The sequence below is a fragment of the Hylobates moloch genome, unplaced genomic scaffold (genome assembly GCF_009828535.3).
Source record: "Hylobates moloch isolate HMO894 unplaced genomic scaffold, HMol_V3 SCAFFOLD_1, whole genome shotgun sequence".
Classification (NCBI taxonomy): Eukaryota; Metazoa; Chordata; class Mammalia; order Primates; family Hylobatidae; genus Hylobates; species Hylobates moloch.
This window is the reverse complement of record NW_026652276.1, coordinates 151,366,341-151,385,945: the sequence shown is the minus strand read 5'-3', so window position 1 is coordinate 151,385,945 and position 19,605 is coordinate 151,366,341. Positions and strand designations below refer to the sequence as shown.

General features: G+C 33.8%; 1 protein-coding gene across 8 annotated transcripts in view; it reads right to left on the bottom strand.

The window, feature by feature from the left end:
• The window catches only part of SNX13 (sorting nexin 13), a 257,707-nt gene that overhangs the window by 104,857 nt on the left and 133,245 nt on the right, over nucleotides 1-19,605 (bottom strand). For 6 of the 8 annotated variants that reach the window (XM_058446634.1, XM_032759959.2, XM_058446645.1 and 3 more), the window contains 6 exons: nucleotides 15,525-15,686; nucleotides 13,701-13,772; nucleotides 11,167-11,312; nucleotides 10,848-10,916; nucleotides 8,985-9,097; nucleotides 2,991-6,439 (listed from right to left, as the gene is read on the bottom strand). In XM_058446634.1, coding sequence (XP_058302617.1) covers nucleotides 6,192-6,439; nucleotides 8,985-9,097; nucleotides 10,848-10,916; nucleotides 11,167-11,312; nucleotides 13,701-13,772; nucleotides 15,525-15,686 — 810 coding nt within the window. In that variant the 3' untranslated portion in view covers nucleotides 2,991-6,191. Of the gene's footprint in view, nucleotides 1-2,990; nucleotides 6,440-8,984; nucleotides 9,098-10,847; nucleotides 10,917-11,166; nucleotides 11,313-13,700; nucleotides 13,773-15,524; nucleotides 15,687-19,605 lie in introns of those variants that run through there. The other 2 variants (XM_058446639.1, XM_058446641.1) reach the window with 1 other exon arrangement.

Here is a 19,605-nt window from a genome sequence, read left to right as displayed (position 1 = left end):
AAAAAAAAAAAGAAATTTGGGTTTGTTGCACCCCCGCCACCCCCATCCCTTTAGGGCAGAAGTAGGCATTCTATTTACATTCCCCTACAATGCAAGCCACAAATTTGTCAGGTGATTGCTTAAAAAGAGAAGACATTCAGCAATCCACAGTTCAATCTTCAGTCCCTACTTACCTTGGTTATTTGACTGAGAGCTAAGGTCAGTAGTTTTCAATTGGTGGTAATTTGGCACCCCAGACACCACTTGGCAATGTCCACATGCCTTTTTGGTTGTTACAATGGGGGAGGGGGTGCTACTGGCATCACCTAATGGGCAGAGCCCAGGGAAGAGGCCATCTCAATATTAAGAGGTATTTCTACTAGTGAAGTAAATTATGTTTTTTTTTTTTCTAACAGCCTAAGAATATTACACCAAAACCAAAATTTTATGTAGACATATTAACACCAAGCATTTATTAGTTTTCAATATAAATCTGACAATTATTTTGAGTATCTCTTAATACCTGGTATTGAGATGTTAAAAAAAAATTAAGTTGAACTTCTCTTAGATTAATTCCATTACTATTGTAAATGTTCTTAAATATTAGGTACTAATGGACAGAATAAGTAAAATAATGGATTACCTATAATGCACAGGATAGTTCCCACAACAAAGAATTATGTAGCCCAAAACGTCAATAGGGCCACTGCTAAGAAACCATGACATAGACTCTGGAGCCAGCCCACCTGGGTAGAGATTTCAGCTTGATGACCAGTTACCAGTTGTGAAGCTTTGGACAAACTGACTCAACTACTCTGTCTTATTTAGTTTGCTCATGTAGAAACTGAGTAAGATAAAACAGTACCTATAATGCCTAAGGTTGTTGTGACTATTAAGTGCCATATAACTGTTTGCTATGGTAATCTTTATTGGAAATACTCCTCTTGTTTCTCAGACTGCAATATATATGCATATCACTTCAATAGTTTTTTCTTTTATGTCAAAATTTCCTCTGCCATGTTTCCACTTCTAGATATGGAGGTTTCAACACAAGGATAAATCGTATGGACTTTCAACATCATCACTTTCTATTATACATAGTCATACAGAAGAGTTAACATAGGAGGCTTGACTGCTCTCCTTGGAGGCCTGCTTAAAAGGTTGGCCCTTGTTCTCAGGTGTTTGAGAACTTAAGATTTTAGGAGTGTTCCCATCAATTCCCAAAGCTGATAAAAGTGGCTCAGTAAGCCTAAATTATACCAAAAATATGGCATATGTTGCACTCGATTTTCTGAGAAAGAAATTCCATAAAGGAATTCTGTTATGTGCCAGGCAGAGGGTGCCTAAACTGCCCTCAATGAAAACCCCAGGCACCAAGTCTCGAATGAGCTTCCCTGGTTGGCAACATTTCACAGGTGTTGTCACAACTCCTTGCTGGGGGCGTTAAGTTGCATCTTGTGTGACTCTACTGGGAGAGAGCAGTTGGCAGCTGGAGCCTGGTTCCCCCAGACTTCATCCATGCACATTTTTTGCTCTTGTTCTATATCCTTTTGCCATAATAAATCTTATCTGTGAGTATGACTATATGCTGAATTTTGTAAATCCTCCTAGTCAAATCCTAACACATAGTTCTTGTTTCATTTCATTCTTGATGATATGTAAAAGATCATGTTTACCAATTTAAAATATGACGTTTAATACATGTCTCATACACTGCATTGGTAAACAGATGGGTTAAGTTTCATTTTCACTCAGCTACTGCCAAGTTTTCCTAAATCAAACATATTCTGTCATTATATATATGGGTCAATGTCTGGCACAAATATTTTATAAACTAAACTGTATGGCATTTCCTTCTTCCCCTTACATTTTCAAGTTACTGTTCTTCTGATCACATGAGCAAAATCTGTGGAAGTATCTTTCCCACTTCTCATGAGATGTGCTCTATTATTCCTCACTGAAGTCATTATTCTGGTATTCAGAGCCAAATTCAACTCTTAATATCTGCTATATAATCACAGCTGTTAACTTTCCATCTTCACCCTTTTTCCATCTTTCTCTTTTCTTCCAAAGATTGAACTTTCCATTAAAATGGCAGGCAAGAAAAAAATCTTTGTGCTCCAAATCCACTGGGTTTTCTGTCCAGTTTACATTCCCTAAATAAAGACACTTCACCTTTTTTTTCTCTCCTACTAAAGATTTTCCAAACTACATTCCGTGAGAACATCATCCTCAAGCTGGTCATGACAAAAGATTCTGTGGTTAACTAAGTTTAGGAAACTAGGTAAGCAAAGTTAAACAGGTTTCTTATGGAACGTCTCAAAATTTTTGATATAATCATTTGAATTATGAAGGAACATTTTTGCTTTTTGGTTCATATTACAGATAGTCCTGTATAAGTTACATAAAAGTATAAAACTTCCCCCTCAGGAACATCTTATAGGGAACAATATTTTACCATATGCATTTTAAGGAATATTATGCCAATCCCTGATGGGCTAGAAGTTATCACATCTGAGGCCTTAGAAGTCTGTTGATACAGCTCCAAGAGAGTTGCAAATATTATGATCAATTTACTTTTAGAATGGCAAAGTCTAAAATATTAGCCAAAATATGAATTTAAAATGAGATCAAATAAAATGGATTACTAATTATAAATCTTTTCATCTGTGGGAAAAATATTTTGTAATTTTATATGATGAGGAAGTATAAAGTTTAACACTGTGGTGTAAATTATTTGTCCCGTAAAAGAAAAAGTTAAATTCAGTCCATTTAAGTCAGTAATCACTCAAGCACTCATCTATCAACCTGGAACTTGAATTGGAAAAGAAAATACAAACAGATACTAAAAATAAGACTACTGAGCAAGCATCTTAAAAGTAACAAAAATACATTACTACTAAATGAACTCAACAAAAATGTTTGTTAATACTTTATTAGTATTTTCTAATGGACAGAACACAAACCAAATAAATTTTTTAATCCTTTTAGTTGAATAAAAACAACTGACATTCTGATTGTTGTTTATTCTTTGTTAAAGAAAGTATTGATAGAACAGTTAGGCACACAGTTGACACTTACTGTACAATGCTATGCACACATTATCTTTTAACAGTTATAATCCTAAAATGTGCTCTTTATATTTTTCCCCTTGTAATACAGGAGCCATGCTCCTATAAGCAAAATTTACTACTAATAAAAGAATTTTCCAAGGAGTGACAAAAAGACTTTTAAAACAAGTCCTTAAATAAAAGGACGCAGCAACAACGGAATGTAAGTTGTTGGATTAAGAAGACAGTTTAAGCTACATCTCAAAAAATTAAAAATTCATTTATCTTACAATTACTCAAATACACATGCATTAAATGAAAATATTGCACAGAATTAAAATTTTAGATTGTGAAATTTATATTATTCTTAATTTTTATAAAAATTGGTACACTTTCTGGTAGCACTTAACTGTTTGATTTTTTCCCCAAATACCAGCAGCACAAACTTAAAATGAACAAACTGAAATATTCAAGAAAGTTTTTAATGTTTTTTTTTTTTTTTTTTTTTTTTTTTTACAAAAATTAAGGCTAACCAAGTGCATCCATTGGTCAATGGCACAATTGATTTCAGCAACTATTTGGAATATCCTAATTATAGGAAATGCCCATCTAAGTGATACATTTAAATAATACAATCAATTTTTTAAGGTGAATAAACTATGATGGTTTGTAAATAGTTTACATGTTACCTGAAAAATCAGAAAACACAAAGAATGATTAATTTGGAAAGTTCTTGCCTAAAGGCACCACTGACTTAAAAAACATTCAAAATCAAATACCAGAAGACATAAAGCCTCTTCATGGATATATTCATATATGCAATAAATGCATTAAATGTAACTTTATTAAACATAGTACACTGTACTTGACTTATGGTTAAATATTTTACACACAGCTTGACCAATAGTCATTCAAAAAGTTATCTCTAATTTTAGCATGACCACAGCTCTTTCTTACGTAAAAGACAGATGTGCATAAAGAAGATGCACCACTATTTACAAAGACTATCATTTGACATTTTCTGCTTCTGAAATATAAACTCTTTTAAACAAAAATTACTTTAAAAATCCATTTACTCAAATAGTTTTTGGTATGATTGCAGTTATCTTGCAGGGCTCTATTTTGAAAATTTGCGGTATTACATGACCTTTCTTTCCCTGATTGATGGCCAGTGCTCCTCACATTATACAGAAATGCTTTTTCACATGTACACGCTAGCGTCTTACATGAATTATTCTGTATACTGTTAGATTTATTCATGTCAAAAATATACTTGAAATGGGCAGAGGCATATATGAAAATCATTGCACTTATGGCCATGCTGATGCTTCCTACAGACATGTTTCATGTTTCAAACATCTTCACTTTTAAAGCCTGGGGCTCAGGGAGGGGCCAAGGCAGGGAGACACCCTGAGAAGAAGAAATACTATTTCTTCCACCAGAGCCACTAAGGATCTTTTCTCACTTGCAAGTTGCAATGAAAGGGATTTCATTTTATGTAATTCTGAAGATATGCAACATATGCTATATGCATACTATAAGTATGCACAACAGCATTATTAATAAATATGATTATTATAAAGCTTTAAAGGAAGGCTTTATTCTGTTAATAAGCCTCACTTTGTAAGTAGGATCTAAGTAAAAACAAGACAGTGATATCTTGTTCCAATCTTAAAGCTCCCAAATAACTGGGATACCAATACTCTGTCCCTTTATCTTAAGCACCCAGACTTTCTTTTAATACCAGGATCTTGGCTCAGTGGTCTGATAAGTAGCTTCACTATTTTAAGGTTTTAGTGTTAAATATTTTTGAAACAAAAAAAGCTGACACACCCAAACCCTCAGACAATGAAAGTATTTAAAACTATGCAGAAATCCTGCATAGAAGGGATATGAAGACTTCTAAGATGGATAAAATGGACAGTGGGAAAACTACAGGAAATACAGAAGCTCCAAAACTAGAGAAAGTATTTTATTTTATTGATATAAAATTAATTTATGGGTTTAAAGGTATACACTGTGGGGTTTTGCCTACTAGCTTTATTTTGTAGAATTTTACATTATGTGAAATATAAATAAAAGCATATTTTTAAAAATATTATAGTTTTTTTCATCATTTATTTTCATATATGTACACTGTCATAGAATTAGGAATTTATATGTTTACTATGACTAATAAGCTCATTAATCATTTAATTTGCTATTTCTGCAGTTACCTAAGGCATGTCTAGATCACACAATTAAAAATTATCATATGGTAACTTTCCAGACTACTTTTTAAATTTCCATATTTTTAGAAGGACAAAATGTATTTGGCAGTTCTTCCAATAAATTATATCTTCTGTATAATCAGTAATCTGTTAAAGATAAAACTAATAATTTTGAAATTTAAATGAGAGCCACCACATGCTTCTTTTTGCACAAAGAATGCCAAAAGGAAACATAAAATTGAGTACCATAAGAGCAAAACACAGCCCTTAAAGCACACATAAGAATAAAAATTGTTGTATACCAATGAATAACAAATCCAATCAAATTCTGTGTTTGATTGGTTTTATTTTATACTCAGCTTTATTTTATATCACAAAACTGTAATTCAGGTATAAGGTTATTTCACACTTTAAGGGCATTCTATCTCTTTCCCCAGACCTGAAAGAGATGTTTCAAGGATCATTCACCTGGCTAATCCACAATATATCAAAATGCTGACACAGACCTACAAAATCATTATGCCAAACAAATTCCTCCAAATCGTACATTGCACAGTCTCCAACTGTTAAACAAATTAGCCAATTTATCTCTGAACCATTGTTTTGTGCTTTCCTTAGCTTTCATATATACACTCTGGCACTTGTCATTGCTGGAGAATGCTGATTAGTTTGAAATGGAAGAAATCAACGCCATTCTTGCTTGAGATGGGGGCAGTTTTCTCTCAATGTTGCAAAATATGCACCAAATCATTTAAGACACAGAAATCTCTCTTGGTAGTGGTGGATTATAGATGAGAATGAAAAGAACCACAGACTTATGGATGTATTAATAATCTATTTTGAGACACTAAAAGACTGGTGCAGACACAACAGTATTCGAGTTAAGCCCCAGAAGATCTGTCCATACCGTTAGTCCTGGACAAAATGAACACCAGCTTCATAAAGTGGAGTGTCACCTTTTCTGCAAAGAAGGCGCTTGAGTAGTTTGAAGTTTCTGTTTATATTTCTGCATCTGCTTTGACCGTGAATGCAGTTTGTTGAAAAGTTCACGGAATTTATACTGTGGAAATAAGGTTTCTAAAAAGCCTTCCAAGAAGACATAAACCATTCTCCTATTTAATTGGTTGTGCTGAAACATTTCAAAAACACGAAGAATACCTTTCCGTGTTGTCTCAGCCCCAATAATGTGCTTCAGCTCATCTAAATGAAATGGGGGAAAATACACATAATTATTCAAAGGAAACACAAGGCCTAAACTCTTAAATGCTCTTAAATTAAGGTACACAGCAGAGTAACTGATAAACAGTAGGTAACCAGTTAATGCATTTCAGCTATGTACTATAGCTGAAACTTAATATGCATCTTTGCATGCATGCATCTATTTACGCACTTATGCAAAAGCTACCGGGAGACAATATAGCACAGGTGTAAGAGATAAAAACAAAACAAAACAAAAAAAAAAACAACAAAAAAAACACTCAAAGATCCCAAACTACGATTACAAACGTGTCCCTTAATACCCATGTGATACTTACCCTCCACCCTGACTCTCTTTCCTCATCTGAAAAGGAGGATTTCTAATAACAAACATCCTCATAACTATAAGGATTTATAAGTCTTTAATGAAATAATGTGAAAAGTGATCTGTAAACTTTGTAATATTATACAAATATTCTTAGTATGCCTAATGAATAGTGACAAATGCTGTAAGGAAACTAATCCATGATGGTGAATAAAGTTTCACTGGAACACAGGAAAACAAAATTAATCCCTGATCTACAAAAACCCCTGGCATAGTAACTATGCCATAAAAATGCTAAAAGTATAAGAATATTTGTAGTGGGGAGACTTCCAGATGCAATAACAAAGAAAAGTTCCCTTTAAGGAAGTGGCAGGTAAAGGAGACTTTCTACTTGGGCAGGATTTTGATAGGTGCAATGAGATGAAGGATTAGCCTTGGTGAAAAGAACATGAATGAGCAAATAAGCAGTAACTAGAATAACAAAGCATGTTCAAGAAATGGGGACAGTACAAGTTTGGTTGAATTTTATTTAAATCCAAAGTGAAGAAAGCGAAGAAAATAGAAAACCGATGGTGCTGTGACTAAGAGTGAGCAAATTTGGCATTTATTCATAAATAACACCAAGTTATAAGACCAACATGTATGATTATTAGTTATTCATATTCTTATTCATAATTACAAATAATTATTCATAATATTGATAATATAAATATTATTTTGCTCTTTTGGAAAGAAACATGCAATTTCCAGAAAGTCTTCATCTAACTAGGGGTACAATATAATTTAAAGCAAAAATTTTGAGAATTTACTAAAAAATAGGGAAGGATTATGTATATATAAATTCATATACTTTCATATTTACCCTCACTTCCTTCAGATCTTCACACCACCATCATTCTCAGTGAGGCCTGCCCTGGCCACCCCATCTAAAACTGCAACTCATCTAATACTACCTATTCCATTTTCCTGCAGTATCTTTCTCTTTAGTACTTACCACTTACCTAACATACTACGTTCCATTTATTTGTTCTGTGTGTTCTTTTGAGTCTCTCTATTTCTACTGTAAAGTAAGCTCCAAGAAGGCAAACATAAGTGCAAAGAACAGCACGTGGCACATAATAACTTTCAATAAATATTTAGTGAATAAAGATTTCTTCCAGCTAGATAAATGAGTCAGTCTATATAGCACAATCAGGTTTACTATAATAGTATATTAAATAATATCCTAAGCAATTGTTTCTTATTTTTCTAAAATGTTATTTCTATAATTTGCTTTTTTATCAGCAAAGAAACAGTATATAGGTAAGAATTAAAATTGTGGCAAATTTTTAATTTGACAGAAGAGAAAGCTGGTCATTAAAATTTATAGAGAAAATATATGTAAGAAAACAAAATCAGAGAAAAAAATTGGTATTGTGTGATATTAAAGAATGTACAAATATGTCTGTTCATTCTCTACATCCAGAATTAAAATACAGAGAAAAGACATGTAGGCATTTTCAAAGATATTCATTAACAAGGGGCAAAACAACCATCACCACCTCCCAGCCACATTAAATTGCTTTTTACATTATATAACTTCTCTGATTGAAAGAAGAAAAACGAGAAAAAGTAAATCTAAGGTAGTGAGATAGCTGTACCCTAATGAAGTCACTAAAATCAGACCAACAAAATGCTACTAAGTATACTTTGGGATATTTTAATAAAGATTAATAATCAGCCAATCAATTGTTTCTATGTAAACGGAGTTTTTGAAATAATTTGTTTTCCTAAGTAGAACAAATATTCTTCCTGAAAAATTCATACTTTATATTTTATTAGCCCTTTCACCTGTCATGTATTTTATTTATTTAGCTTAACTCCCAATATGTTTCAAGGCAGCAGAGCGAAGTGGCTAAAAGCATAAGCTTTCACATCACTTAAAGCCGAGTCAGAACACCAACTGTTGCTTAGTAGCTATAAACCTTGGATAGGTTATTTAACCTCTCTGAGCTTCTGTTTCCTCACATATAAAGAGGTGATGTTAACAGTTCTTAGCTTTACAGTACTGTTATGACGACTGATTAAGAATATATGAGAAATGCCTAGTACAGTGCCTGAAATGTATTAAGCCATCAAAAGGTAGTTGTTATAATCAAAAGGCAGTTACACTGGCATGATGAATGCTAAAAATTCAGAAGAATGACAAATTATAGAGATTTTTAACTATACATGCCCACTCACCTGGCATAATTGCAAGTAATTTCGTTTTTCCTGCTACTCTTGTTCTCATTCGAATACTTTTATCTCTGCATGGAACAGTCTCTGCTAAAATGCCATTTGGCCAAAATGCATCTCTATTTGAGAAGATTAAATAAATTTTGTAAACATTTTCATTTTCTAATGATACAAGTTGATAAAATTATTTCAAATTTCTACAGAAAATACAAATGTGAACAGAAAGAAAAGTTTCTGAATAATAATATATAGCTATAATGATATCCAACAAAGATCAACTAAGTGTAGGGTTCAATTTTAGGGGTTCAAAAAAAACAAATACAAGAAAAATAACAGATAAATTCAGCACCAATGCAGTTCATAAACACTAATGAAGACAGCAAAATGGAATACGTAGATGACTATATCACAGCCATTTAAACTCAAAGTGGGCATCTGCTGATCGAAAATCTCATCCAAATGCAACCCAACAATATTTTGAATTTCAATGCCTTAGAGTTTAACAGCTATCTCCTTCAGTTATGCCATCCTACTCCTCTTATAATTAAGCCTACATAATACTAAATTCCAAGCCCACAACTTACAGATGGATTGATTATAATGGTCCTTTCACACGTAAAACAACCCATTCTTCTTAACTTTCAGTGTGCTTTACTCCTGTTCCCTAATTCTTGGTCTGAAGGCAAGGATTGAGCACAAACACTAAGCTTTCATCTGGAATCTGTGGTAAGGGCAAGACTCCCCAGAGCAGCTGTTCTTAACTTTACACATTAGAAGCACCTGAGAGCTTTACAGGCTCTTAATGTTCAGGCCTTTCACTGGATTAATTAAGTCAGACTGCCTGGACATGGGATCTAGGCATTAGTAATTTTTAAAGCTCTACAGGTGATTCCAATGAACAGCCAAAGCTGAGAATCACCACTCCAGAGAAACATCATTTACCTACCCTGAAATAAAATGAACATGCCAGGGCAGCTAGTCCAAGTTTTGGAAACAGTATGGTACAGTGGGAAGAAACTTAGCTTCAGATTAGAGAAACCAGATTCCCCACTTTGTAGCCTGAGAGCCTATTCAACTTCTCTAATCCTCGATTTCCTTATAACAAAATAGAGACAAAAATACCTACCTCGTAAAATGGCATAAAATCAGAAAGCATACATAAAGTACTGTGCACAGTGCCAAGAACTTAGTGTTTAATACTGATAGTTCCCTTCTTGCTTCCTTTCCTTCCTTTCAAAATACATGATGCCATGAATTTGTACGCATTGCTTATCTTCACTTTTAGAAAAGAGGTTTATTTCTCTACTAGCTGTACTTTCCTCAAGGGACTGCATCTTATCTCAGCAATGGGCTGAGTGCTAGGCACAGAGGAGGGGCTCAGTATTTTTTGTAGAAAGAAATATGAAGTAGAGTAGCTACTTAATTTTTGTTCCTTGTAGAGGTTCTAATATTTAATAAAAAATTAGAACACAGCCAGAGAGACTAACTTAAAAAAATTTCATTTAAAATGAAGGTTAGCAAATACAACTGAGAAAAACTAATCCCCAAAAGTAGATATTTGATTATACAACCGTATCATTTTTAGGTGAATATTTCAATTATCTTACAGCCATGGTACTGTGATAAAATGTAGCCTATCATTTGAAAGATCTTTCTTCTATACTTTTCCTATCCTGGTTTTAAAGAAACAAAGATCAATAGGTTCATAAGACAAATGTTTAGTATCATTCTTAGAAGTCTTTTTGCTCATCAATGATAACTAAACCAACTTCATGTCCAGGAAGGAAACAAAAGCAATGAAAGTTAATTAGTGGTAACAATGCTAAACTCTGTACTACCTGAAAGAAGTGACTGTGTCTTAAGATATACCTGAAACGTTTCACTGAGTCGGCTACTTGTTCAGGTGAAGTCATCCAGTCAACATGGTCAACTATTTTTCTGAAAGTAAATTAATGTAAATGAGTAAGATTAAAATTTTAGAAGGTGAAAAAACTAAACATGACTTTCATAGAGCAAGCAACTTAATTTGGATGTAAATTATCCCTGAGAGCAACAGACTGCTTTAATGATGTTCTTAAAAGGCCCAGAGAAAAAAATTCTCCTACAAAGGTTGAGCAATCTACTTCCAGAAGTAAGAGTTTAATAGCTAAGTAAGATCAGATTAAAAGCGAGGAGGAAAGAGTGGTACCTATTAATAGTATCACCATATGTAGCTCTAATAAGCTGCTGAAGTAGGTTTTTGATATTCCTTCGCAACCACTGATTTCTTTCTTTTAAGTCGAATACTTCATCCATGAGAAGCAGCATTACCCTAAGTGGAATATTGTCATCCACCTAACAAAATATGGGAAGAAATAAGAATAAGTTTGAGTTAGCTATCTACTATGAATTGTTACTTTTGTTGCTTTTACAAAATGATTGGTATTTCACAAGTCAAAGAACAAGTTACATTTTAGCCCTCATAACTTGACATTAAATTCTAATGTAGAAAAAATATTTCTAGTAGTCATTGACAGAATACAGAACTTCATAGCCCCACAATAATGAATAAATTTTAAGGCTATAGTTTAACATTTTCAAGGCAAAGTAGATTCATGATGGTCCTAGGAAAGGATGATTTGGTTCTTACTATTGGAAGAGACTGTATGAGTTTGATAATGCAAATGCTAGAGACCCTTTGTCTATTTTCTGATGCATCTTTTTCATAAGAATAAGATATTCTCAACATCTCCATATATTTAATAGAACAAAACACAAATGATACAGAATAATGTACTTTGCTTAGTTAGTAAATTGTATGTATTTATGTACTTTCAGGAAAAAGATGCTGAAGTTCAATCCATCACACAACTAAATTCACATTACAAAAGGCATAGTTTACTAAATTACTAGAATTTTCTTTTAGCTTTTAGCAAATAAAAGTCAGTACACTTTTATTATTGGAGTATACAACCAGTAAGGTAAAAAGGAAGATGATCAGAATGCTTTGATGCAAAAAAATATGTATAAAATAAAAAGCAGGTACAGATTTAGTACCACATATAACTGTTAGTAATTTTATAATTCATCACTGAGAAACTGTTTCCAATTATTTCCTCATCAACACTGTAATTTAAATACTGGCAAGAAAGCATGAGTTATACATTTTTCACTGTCATGTTGTAAACATCTCCTTAGTGCACCTTCCATTTCAAAAACTGAAATCATACAGTTTAATCAAAACCAGTGGGAGAGGGAGACCCATTTCATTACTGAGACAGAATAAAAACTTCTGTATTCTCTGATCAAGTATATTCCTATGAGTTTGGTGCCATATGAAAATCTAATAAATAGCTAAATTGTAAAAACCACATACCAAAGGTACCATGTTATGGATATTACACCATCAATAAACATAATAAACATCCTAAAATAATCTTGAAAAAGCAAATGAAAATATTATTTTTGATTAAGACAGTTGATTACAAACAAATTCAATTAGAAACAGAAAGGAGATAATTACAACCTTAAAATAAATCTGCTTAATAGAACAGAATAAAACAGATCCAAACATATACGGTAACCTGATTAATGATAAGGGAGAAACAGTACAGTGGGGAAAGGACGGCGTTGTCAGTAAATGGTGCTTGGATCAACTTGACCCATACCTCAATCCATCTACAAAAATCAATCCCACATGAACTGCAAACTTAAATGTTGTTACAGTAAAACAAAAAAGGTTTTTAAAGAAAATTCTAGGACATCTCTGTGACCCTGCAATAGGCACAGATTACATATATAGCACAAGAAATAAACCTAGAGAGAAGACAATGTATTACATGTATCTGACAAACAACTCACATTCAGATTACATAAAGCACTCCTACTAATCAAAAGAACTAAGATAGTTAAGAACTAAGACAGCTAAGCCAACAGAAAAATGACAAAAGGTCTTGACAGACGCTTAAGACAGAACATTCAAATGGCCAATAAACACATAAAAAGATGTTTAACATTTCAACAGTTATCACAGAAACGCAAATTCACATGAAATATAACAACCAGAATGGCTAAAATTAAAAAGACAAAATACTGAGTATTGGCAGGATGTAGAACACTGGAACTCTCATGTACTGTTGATGGCAATGTAAGTGGTACAAATAATTTGAAAAAGTACTTGGCACTATCTACTAAAACTGAACTTATATATATATATATCCTGATACAGCAATTTCATTCCTAAGTATAGATCCAATAGAAACATGTACAGACATGTACGAATGTTCATATAAGTATTATTCATGATACAACAAATAGATTGTACTATATTTACAAAATGATACACTATAAAGCCACAAGAATGAAGAAACTAAAATCACACAAAACAACATGGAAGAACATCATAATGTTGAGCAAAAAAAGCCAGACTTCATGAAACATGTACCTTACAGTTTCATATATACAAAGTATAAAAGCAGAGTAGAAGTTAGGATAGTGATGGTCGCTAGTGGAGGAGAAGGTCCTAACAGGAACAGAGGATGAAGGGCTTTTCTGGAGTAGTGGTAATCTTGTTTTTTGATTAGAGTGTTAATTACATGGGCACGTTCAGTTTGTAAGAATTCATCAAGCTTAACACTTACAATATGTGCACATTAATGATACATATTACACTTCATTAAAAAGTTAAAAAGATATGCCAAGTATGACTTAAACTAAATACTACCAAGAATAAAATTAACTCACATTATCGTCAAGTTGAGCCGAAACTCGGCGATGTTCAGGGTCTGAATCAGTCTTAGGAATTAAAGGAGGCACCTAAAAACAAAACCAAAGCCACTAAGTAAACACACTAAAGCAGACAGTGAAAGAACACAACACAATCATAAACCTAAATGAGTATCAGCATTTGATCTGACTTTTGGTACAATATATAAGCCAAATTTAACAATCTGAAATTTGGAACCAAATATAAAGAGTAATTATTTCATTACTAAAAGGGTTTTCTCCTTTACAAAATAAATGACTTTGAGTTAGAAAGAAAAAGTAGTCAGTCAAACTCCCATATTTTTTAGAAGAATTCAAAGCTAAGAAAGGTTAAATGACTTGAAAGCCAAAAAGTCATGTATCGCATAACGACGTGTTGTTCAACAATACCACAGTGGTCCCATAAGATTGTAATACTATATTTTTACTGCATTTTTTCTGTGTAGATATATTTAGATACACATTTGTGTACCATTGTGTTAAAATGCCTACAGTATTCAGTACAGTAGCATGCTGTAAAGGTTAGTAGCCTAGGAGCAATAGGCAATACTATATATAGCCTAGGTGAGAAGTAGGTTTGTGGAACTTACACATACCATCTAGGTTTGTGTAAGTTCACTCTATGATGCTCCCAGATGATGAAATCGCCCAATGACACATTTCTCAGAATATATCCCTGTTGTTAAGTGATGCATGTCTGTAGTTAGTAGTACTGCCAGGGAACAGAGCTCCAATCTTCTTTCTTTTTACCATAAAGAGCTTTTGATATAGTATGTTAATATGTTTAAGAAATTAACAAAATATTAGATGGAAAGAAGGACAGAAAGATCAGTATTAGCTGAAAATCATTTGTCAGCACAGGAAGGATTGTCAACACCATCTCAAGTTGCTGGTGACGACAAAGAGGCCTAGAAAACTTCAGTGACTTTTGTACAAATTCATATGAGTAATGAACAGCAGAAGTGGGACTCAACAATACTGATTTCAGTGTTAGTATACTTCCTCACAAATAGAAATAAAAATAAGGCATCAGAGAAAGTATGAGAATTAACAGAAAAGTATGATTTACACAATTTAAGGAGTGGCCCTTAAAGAAAACCTATGTTTATATACATTTCCCCTACATTCAAGCATAATCTATCAAGTAACAAAATTCTAATACCTATGTTTTATAGCCTTGATTACAACTTCAAATAACTATGTCAAAATGATTTTTAAAATGTTAATAAGGAATTCAACAAACTACACAGTCCAGTACCTTTGTGTGTTAATTAAAAAAAAAATCTCCCTGTGAAATTCTTCTATGACACGCAGTCTATACCCAGTAATGTATGAGCCCAGAGATTGATGGTAATGATGAACTTTTCTTCTCTTTGATCTGGTAATCATTCTATCATGTAAATCAGGAGAAGTAAGACTTTATGCTTCCTGAGTGAATACTAGTATAACTCATCTGCACAACAGAATTTGTTTGCTACTGAATTTAATAGTACTTTATGATAAAAATGTCATAATAAAATAAAACAAGATAAAGAATATTAACTTTACTAATTTTAAGTTTTTGTTTTAAATGAATTTTAAAACCCTACCACAGCAGAGACTAACACGTAAGTGGATTTTATAATACTCATTTCTGGTAAGAATTTTTCTCTTTAGTTTTTTTATTCTTTATGAGACTATGTGTCTAGCAATGTTTGGAAAAGAAATAAGGTTAAGGAAATAAGATAAATCCAACCAGAATTCAATACATCTTATTGACTTAAAAATAGTTTGCTTTAGACATTACTGAAAATGTCTTCTTACCTTAAAAAATGATTGCTTTATGTCTTGACCTAATCTTTCTGACATTTTGCCCATGTTGTCTGACATTTTAGTCATTCCCTCTGCCAAGCTATCAGGAAGGGATTTAACTGCATTTGAAACATTCCTCATAGAATTGCGAAGCGGATTTACAAAAGTGTCCATCTAAAGGGAAAAAAGATATTACACCATGACTTTATTGTATCAGAGTTGTTATCCAAATGACAAGCCTTGGAAAATATACAGTGCAACAATAGAAAGATGCAGTAATTTTCTGGTCTATATGATATCGTTACATTTTAAAAGTACAGAAATGTTGTCTTCAGTGTGTCTTAAAAATGTATTTTCAGCTGGGCACAGTGGCTCATGCCTATAATCACAGCACTTCGGCAGGCTGTAGAGGGAAGATCACTTGAATCCAGGAGTTTGAGACCAGCCTGGGCAACACAGTGAGACCCCATCTCTAAAAAAAACAAAAAAACAAACAAAAAAAAAGCCAGGTATATTGGTAATGTTGGTACACACCTGTGGTCCAAGCTACTGGGGAAGGTGAGGCAAGAGGATGGTTTGATGTCAGGAGTTCAAGGCTGCAGTGAGCTGTGATTATGTCACTGCACTCCATATACTCCAGCCTGGGCAAAAGTGAGACCCTTGTCACAAAAGACAAAAGTATTTTCACATACACATATATAATTTGAAAATTTGCCAGATGAGTTTATTCTTAGAAAATCAATATAAGCTTTGGCTGCCTTCTTATTAAGGAAATTTTGAATAAAAAAAGTTTTCCATTCAAAATTGTAAAAGAAAAAAAAATGTTTTCCAAAACAGAAACTGATGCAACTAGAATTAGTCACTATATACTTCTGGCACAGGTCAAGGCAACAGTTAGGTATTTTGAGTAAATACTGAACAGAAAACAGGTAAAATAAACAGAAAACTGAAATAACTAGTAAGTATTTAAGATTTATTTTTTAAAATAATTTTAGAATACATTATATGTGCAATTAAAATCTACAGAGGAAATTTGAAGTTCATTACAAAGAAGGAAAAGAGACGTTGCAAATCAGACATGTAAATCTTATCTTAGCAAGGTGGAATACAAAGACTGTAAAAGGAAATATGACCAGAGATATAAAAAGGAATTGAAAATCTTCAGAGTGACAGAAAGCAAAAATGGTATAAAATGTAAAATAATTTAAATTAATAAAGAAAGAGACATCTAAAGAAACCAAACTAGAGATGCAGATGAGACTGAGAGATTTTTAACAGAAATAAAGAAATCAAAGACACAAAACCAAAGTCATACAAAACTACAGAAATATTTTCCAAAAAAAAAAAAATTGTTAACCATCATAAAAGCTACCAGTGAAAACAAATTATGTTTCATGCAAAAACAAAAAAATGAATAACGGTAACAAAACTGAATCTCACTGCTTAGGAATCATAGCAACGTTAATAGATGATAAGAAGACAAAACTCCTTCACTCTAATTTTATTTTCATGGCTTCCATCAAGAAAAACTAGAAAAGGTAAAGCGAGTATTAATAAAAAGTGAATTTCAAGATAACTGTACAAGGGCTGAGAGTTTTGGTTGGTTACTCCCTGGCTTAAGCTCAGCCAATAGTACCATAGATATGCTTGACGGAACATCCAACCCTAGAAGAGACTGTCACAGTACAACTCAGAGTAAAACCAAAGGACAGAAACTGGCTTGAATAAGGATTTGAAAAACATGACCACTGGTGGAGAGAAATATAAAGATAAAAAGATGAAGTTAATTCTCATGTGTGGCTAATGATTCTTTGTGTGTGTGTGCGCGTGCGTGTGTGTGTGTGTGTGCATGCACATATGTAATTCTAATTCTATATACTGTAGTTTTTGGTCAACCAGAATAGTATGTTCAAATCAATCGGGACATTATTTGCAACACTGTGGCCTTTTCTTTTAAATGGTAATAACATATAAATAAGCTAAGTCATGAAAACATAGCGTAGAATTCTAAAGAGAGATAAGCATTAAGCATGACAATGCAACATTTAAAATGTGCAGCTTGGGAAAAAATTGCCACCTTGCTAATAAGCTAAAATGTTCACAGAAGAAATAGCATTTCAGAAGCATAAAAGGCAGGAATTCCAATTTAATCTCCAACCTGAGTTTAAATAGTGTGATATCCTCAAAAATATTTTAGAAATTTATACATCTTACACTTCACAGCAGAAACTTGAGTTTACCTATTATGAATTGGTTAAATGAATACTATCTCACATGCTTATCTAGGCATGAGGCTATACTACCACTGATACTCTAAGATAAAGTAAATCTATATAATGAATTTCCTAATAATTAAAAATAGTTGTCTGTGTAGCATCCCAGAAGTACTAAAGCCTTTGTTTGTTTTCCCCACCAAAAGGTAAAGCCCAAGCATTTGTATTAGGAGGGAAGTGGGGTGAGAAGAATGAACAACCTCTAAAGGTGACTCTGTTGCTTAACCATGAAAGAGGCAGAATTTCATAAGCATAAAAGCAAAGTCCATCATTATATGAAAACATTTCCAAAAACAAGATTTGTTTTAAAGTAGATTTTTAGAAAAAAAGAAAAACTTTCAGATGATCATGCACAGGAGATTATGGATTGCCAGCATAAGTGTACACTTAGCTGTCCTTACACAGATGCTGTGTATTCATTCAATTACCACCCCAGCTGAGTTATCTGTATTGTTAGCAACATACACAATGCTATTTTAACTTGAATTTAGATCTGTAATTATAGCTTAAAATACCTTCACCATGATACAAAACTGGATAGAAAGATACTGTGTACAAAGGAGGAAGGCTACTTGTCAGTTACTTTTTCTAAAAATTGTTTCACAGATTTTCCAAAGCTAGGATACATTGTGTGACCAAATTAAGTGTTATAAAGTATTATTTCTCAAGTTCTGAATAGCCACTGATAAAATGTTTCCAGATGATCTACTTTAATAGCTATTTAATTTCCAGTGAAATATAATTAAGGAAAAAAATATTAAACTATCATTTAGCCAAAAAGGAAATAAAGTTGGAAACCCCAAATTCTTAATATGCATAAAAATTATTCTGACATTCTAAAGAGGTCAACATGACCTTGGTTATCATCAATATGGCTTAAGAAAAACGTGTGTTATTGTGGATTGCCAGAAATGAATCAGAAAGATAGGTAGACTCCATTATTAATTAAAAAAACAAAAGTGAGTGGCTGGCAAGACGGCCAAATAGGAACAGTTCGGTCTGCAGCTCCCAGCGAGATCAACGCAGAAGGTGGGTGATTTTTCCATTTCCAACTGAGGTACCCAGCTCATCTCACTGGGACTGGTTACAGTGGGTGCAGTCCACAGAGGGTGAGCTGAAGCAGGGTGGGGCGTCGCGTCATGCAGGAAGTGGAAGGGGTTGGGAAACTCCTCCCCTCGCCAAGGGAAGCCATGAAGGACTGTGCCTTGAGGAACGGTGATTTTTGGTCCAGATACTATGCTTTTCCCAGTCTCTGCAACTCACAGACCAGCAGATTTCCTCCGGTGCCCATGCCACCAGGGGCCTGGGTTTCAAGAACAAAACTGGGCAGCCATTTGGACAGACACCAAGCTAGCTGCAGGAGTTTTTTTCATACCCCAGTGGTGCCTGGAATGCCAGAGACAGAACCGTTCACTCCCCTGGAAAGAGGGCTGAAGCCAGGAAGCCAAGTGGTCTAGCTCAGCAGATCCCACCCCCACGGAGCCTAGCAAGCTATAAGATCCACTAGCTTGAAATTCTTGCTGCCAGCACAGCAGTCTGAAGTCGACCTGGGAAACTCGAGCTTGGTGGGGGGAGGGGCACCCACTAAGCCTTGAGGAGGTGGTTTTCTCCTTAGAGTGTAAACAAAGCCTCAAGGAAGGTCCAACTGGGCGCAGCCCACCACAACTCAGCAAAGTAGCCAGACTGCCTCACTAGATTCCTCCTCTGGGCAGGGCATCTCTGAAAGAAAGGCAGCAACCCCAGACAGGGGCTTATAGATAAAACTCCAATCTCCCTGGGACAGAGCACCTGGTGAAAGGTGCGGTTGTGGGCGCAGTTGC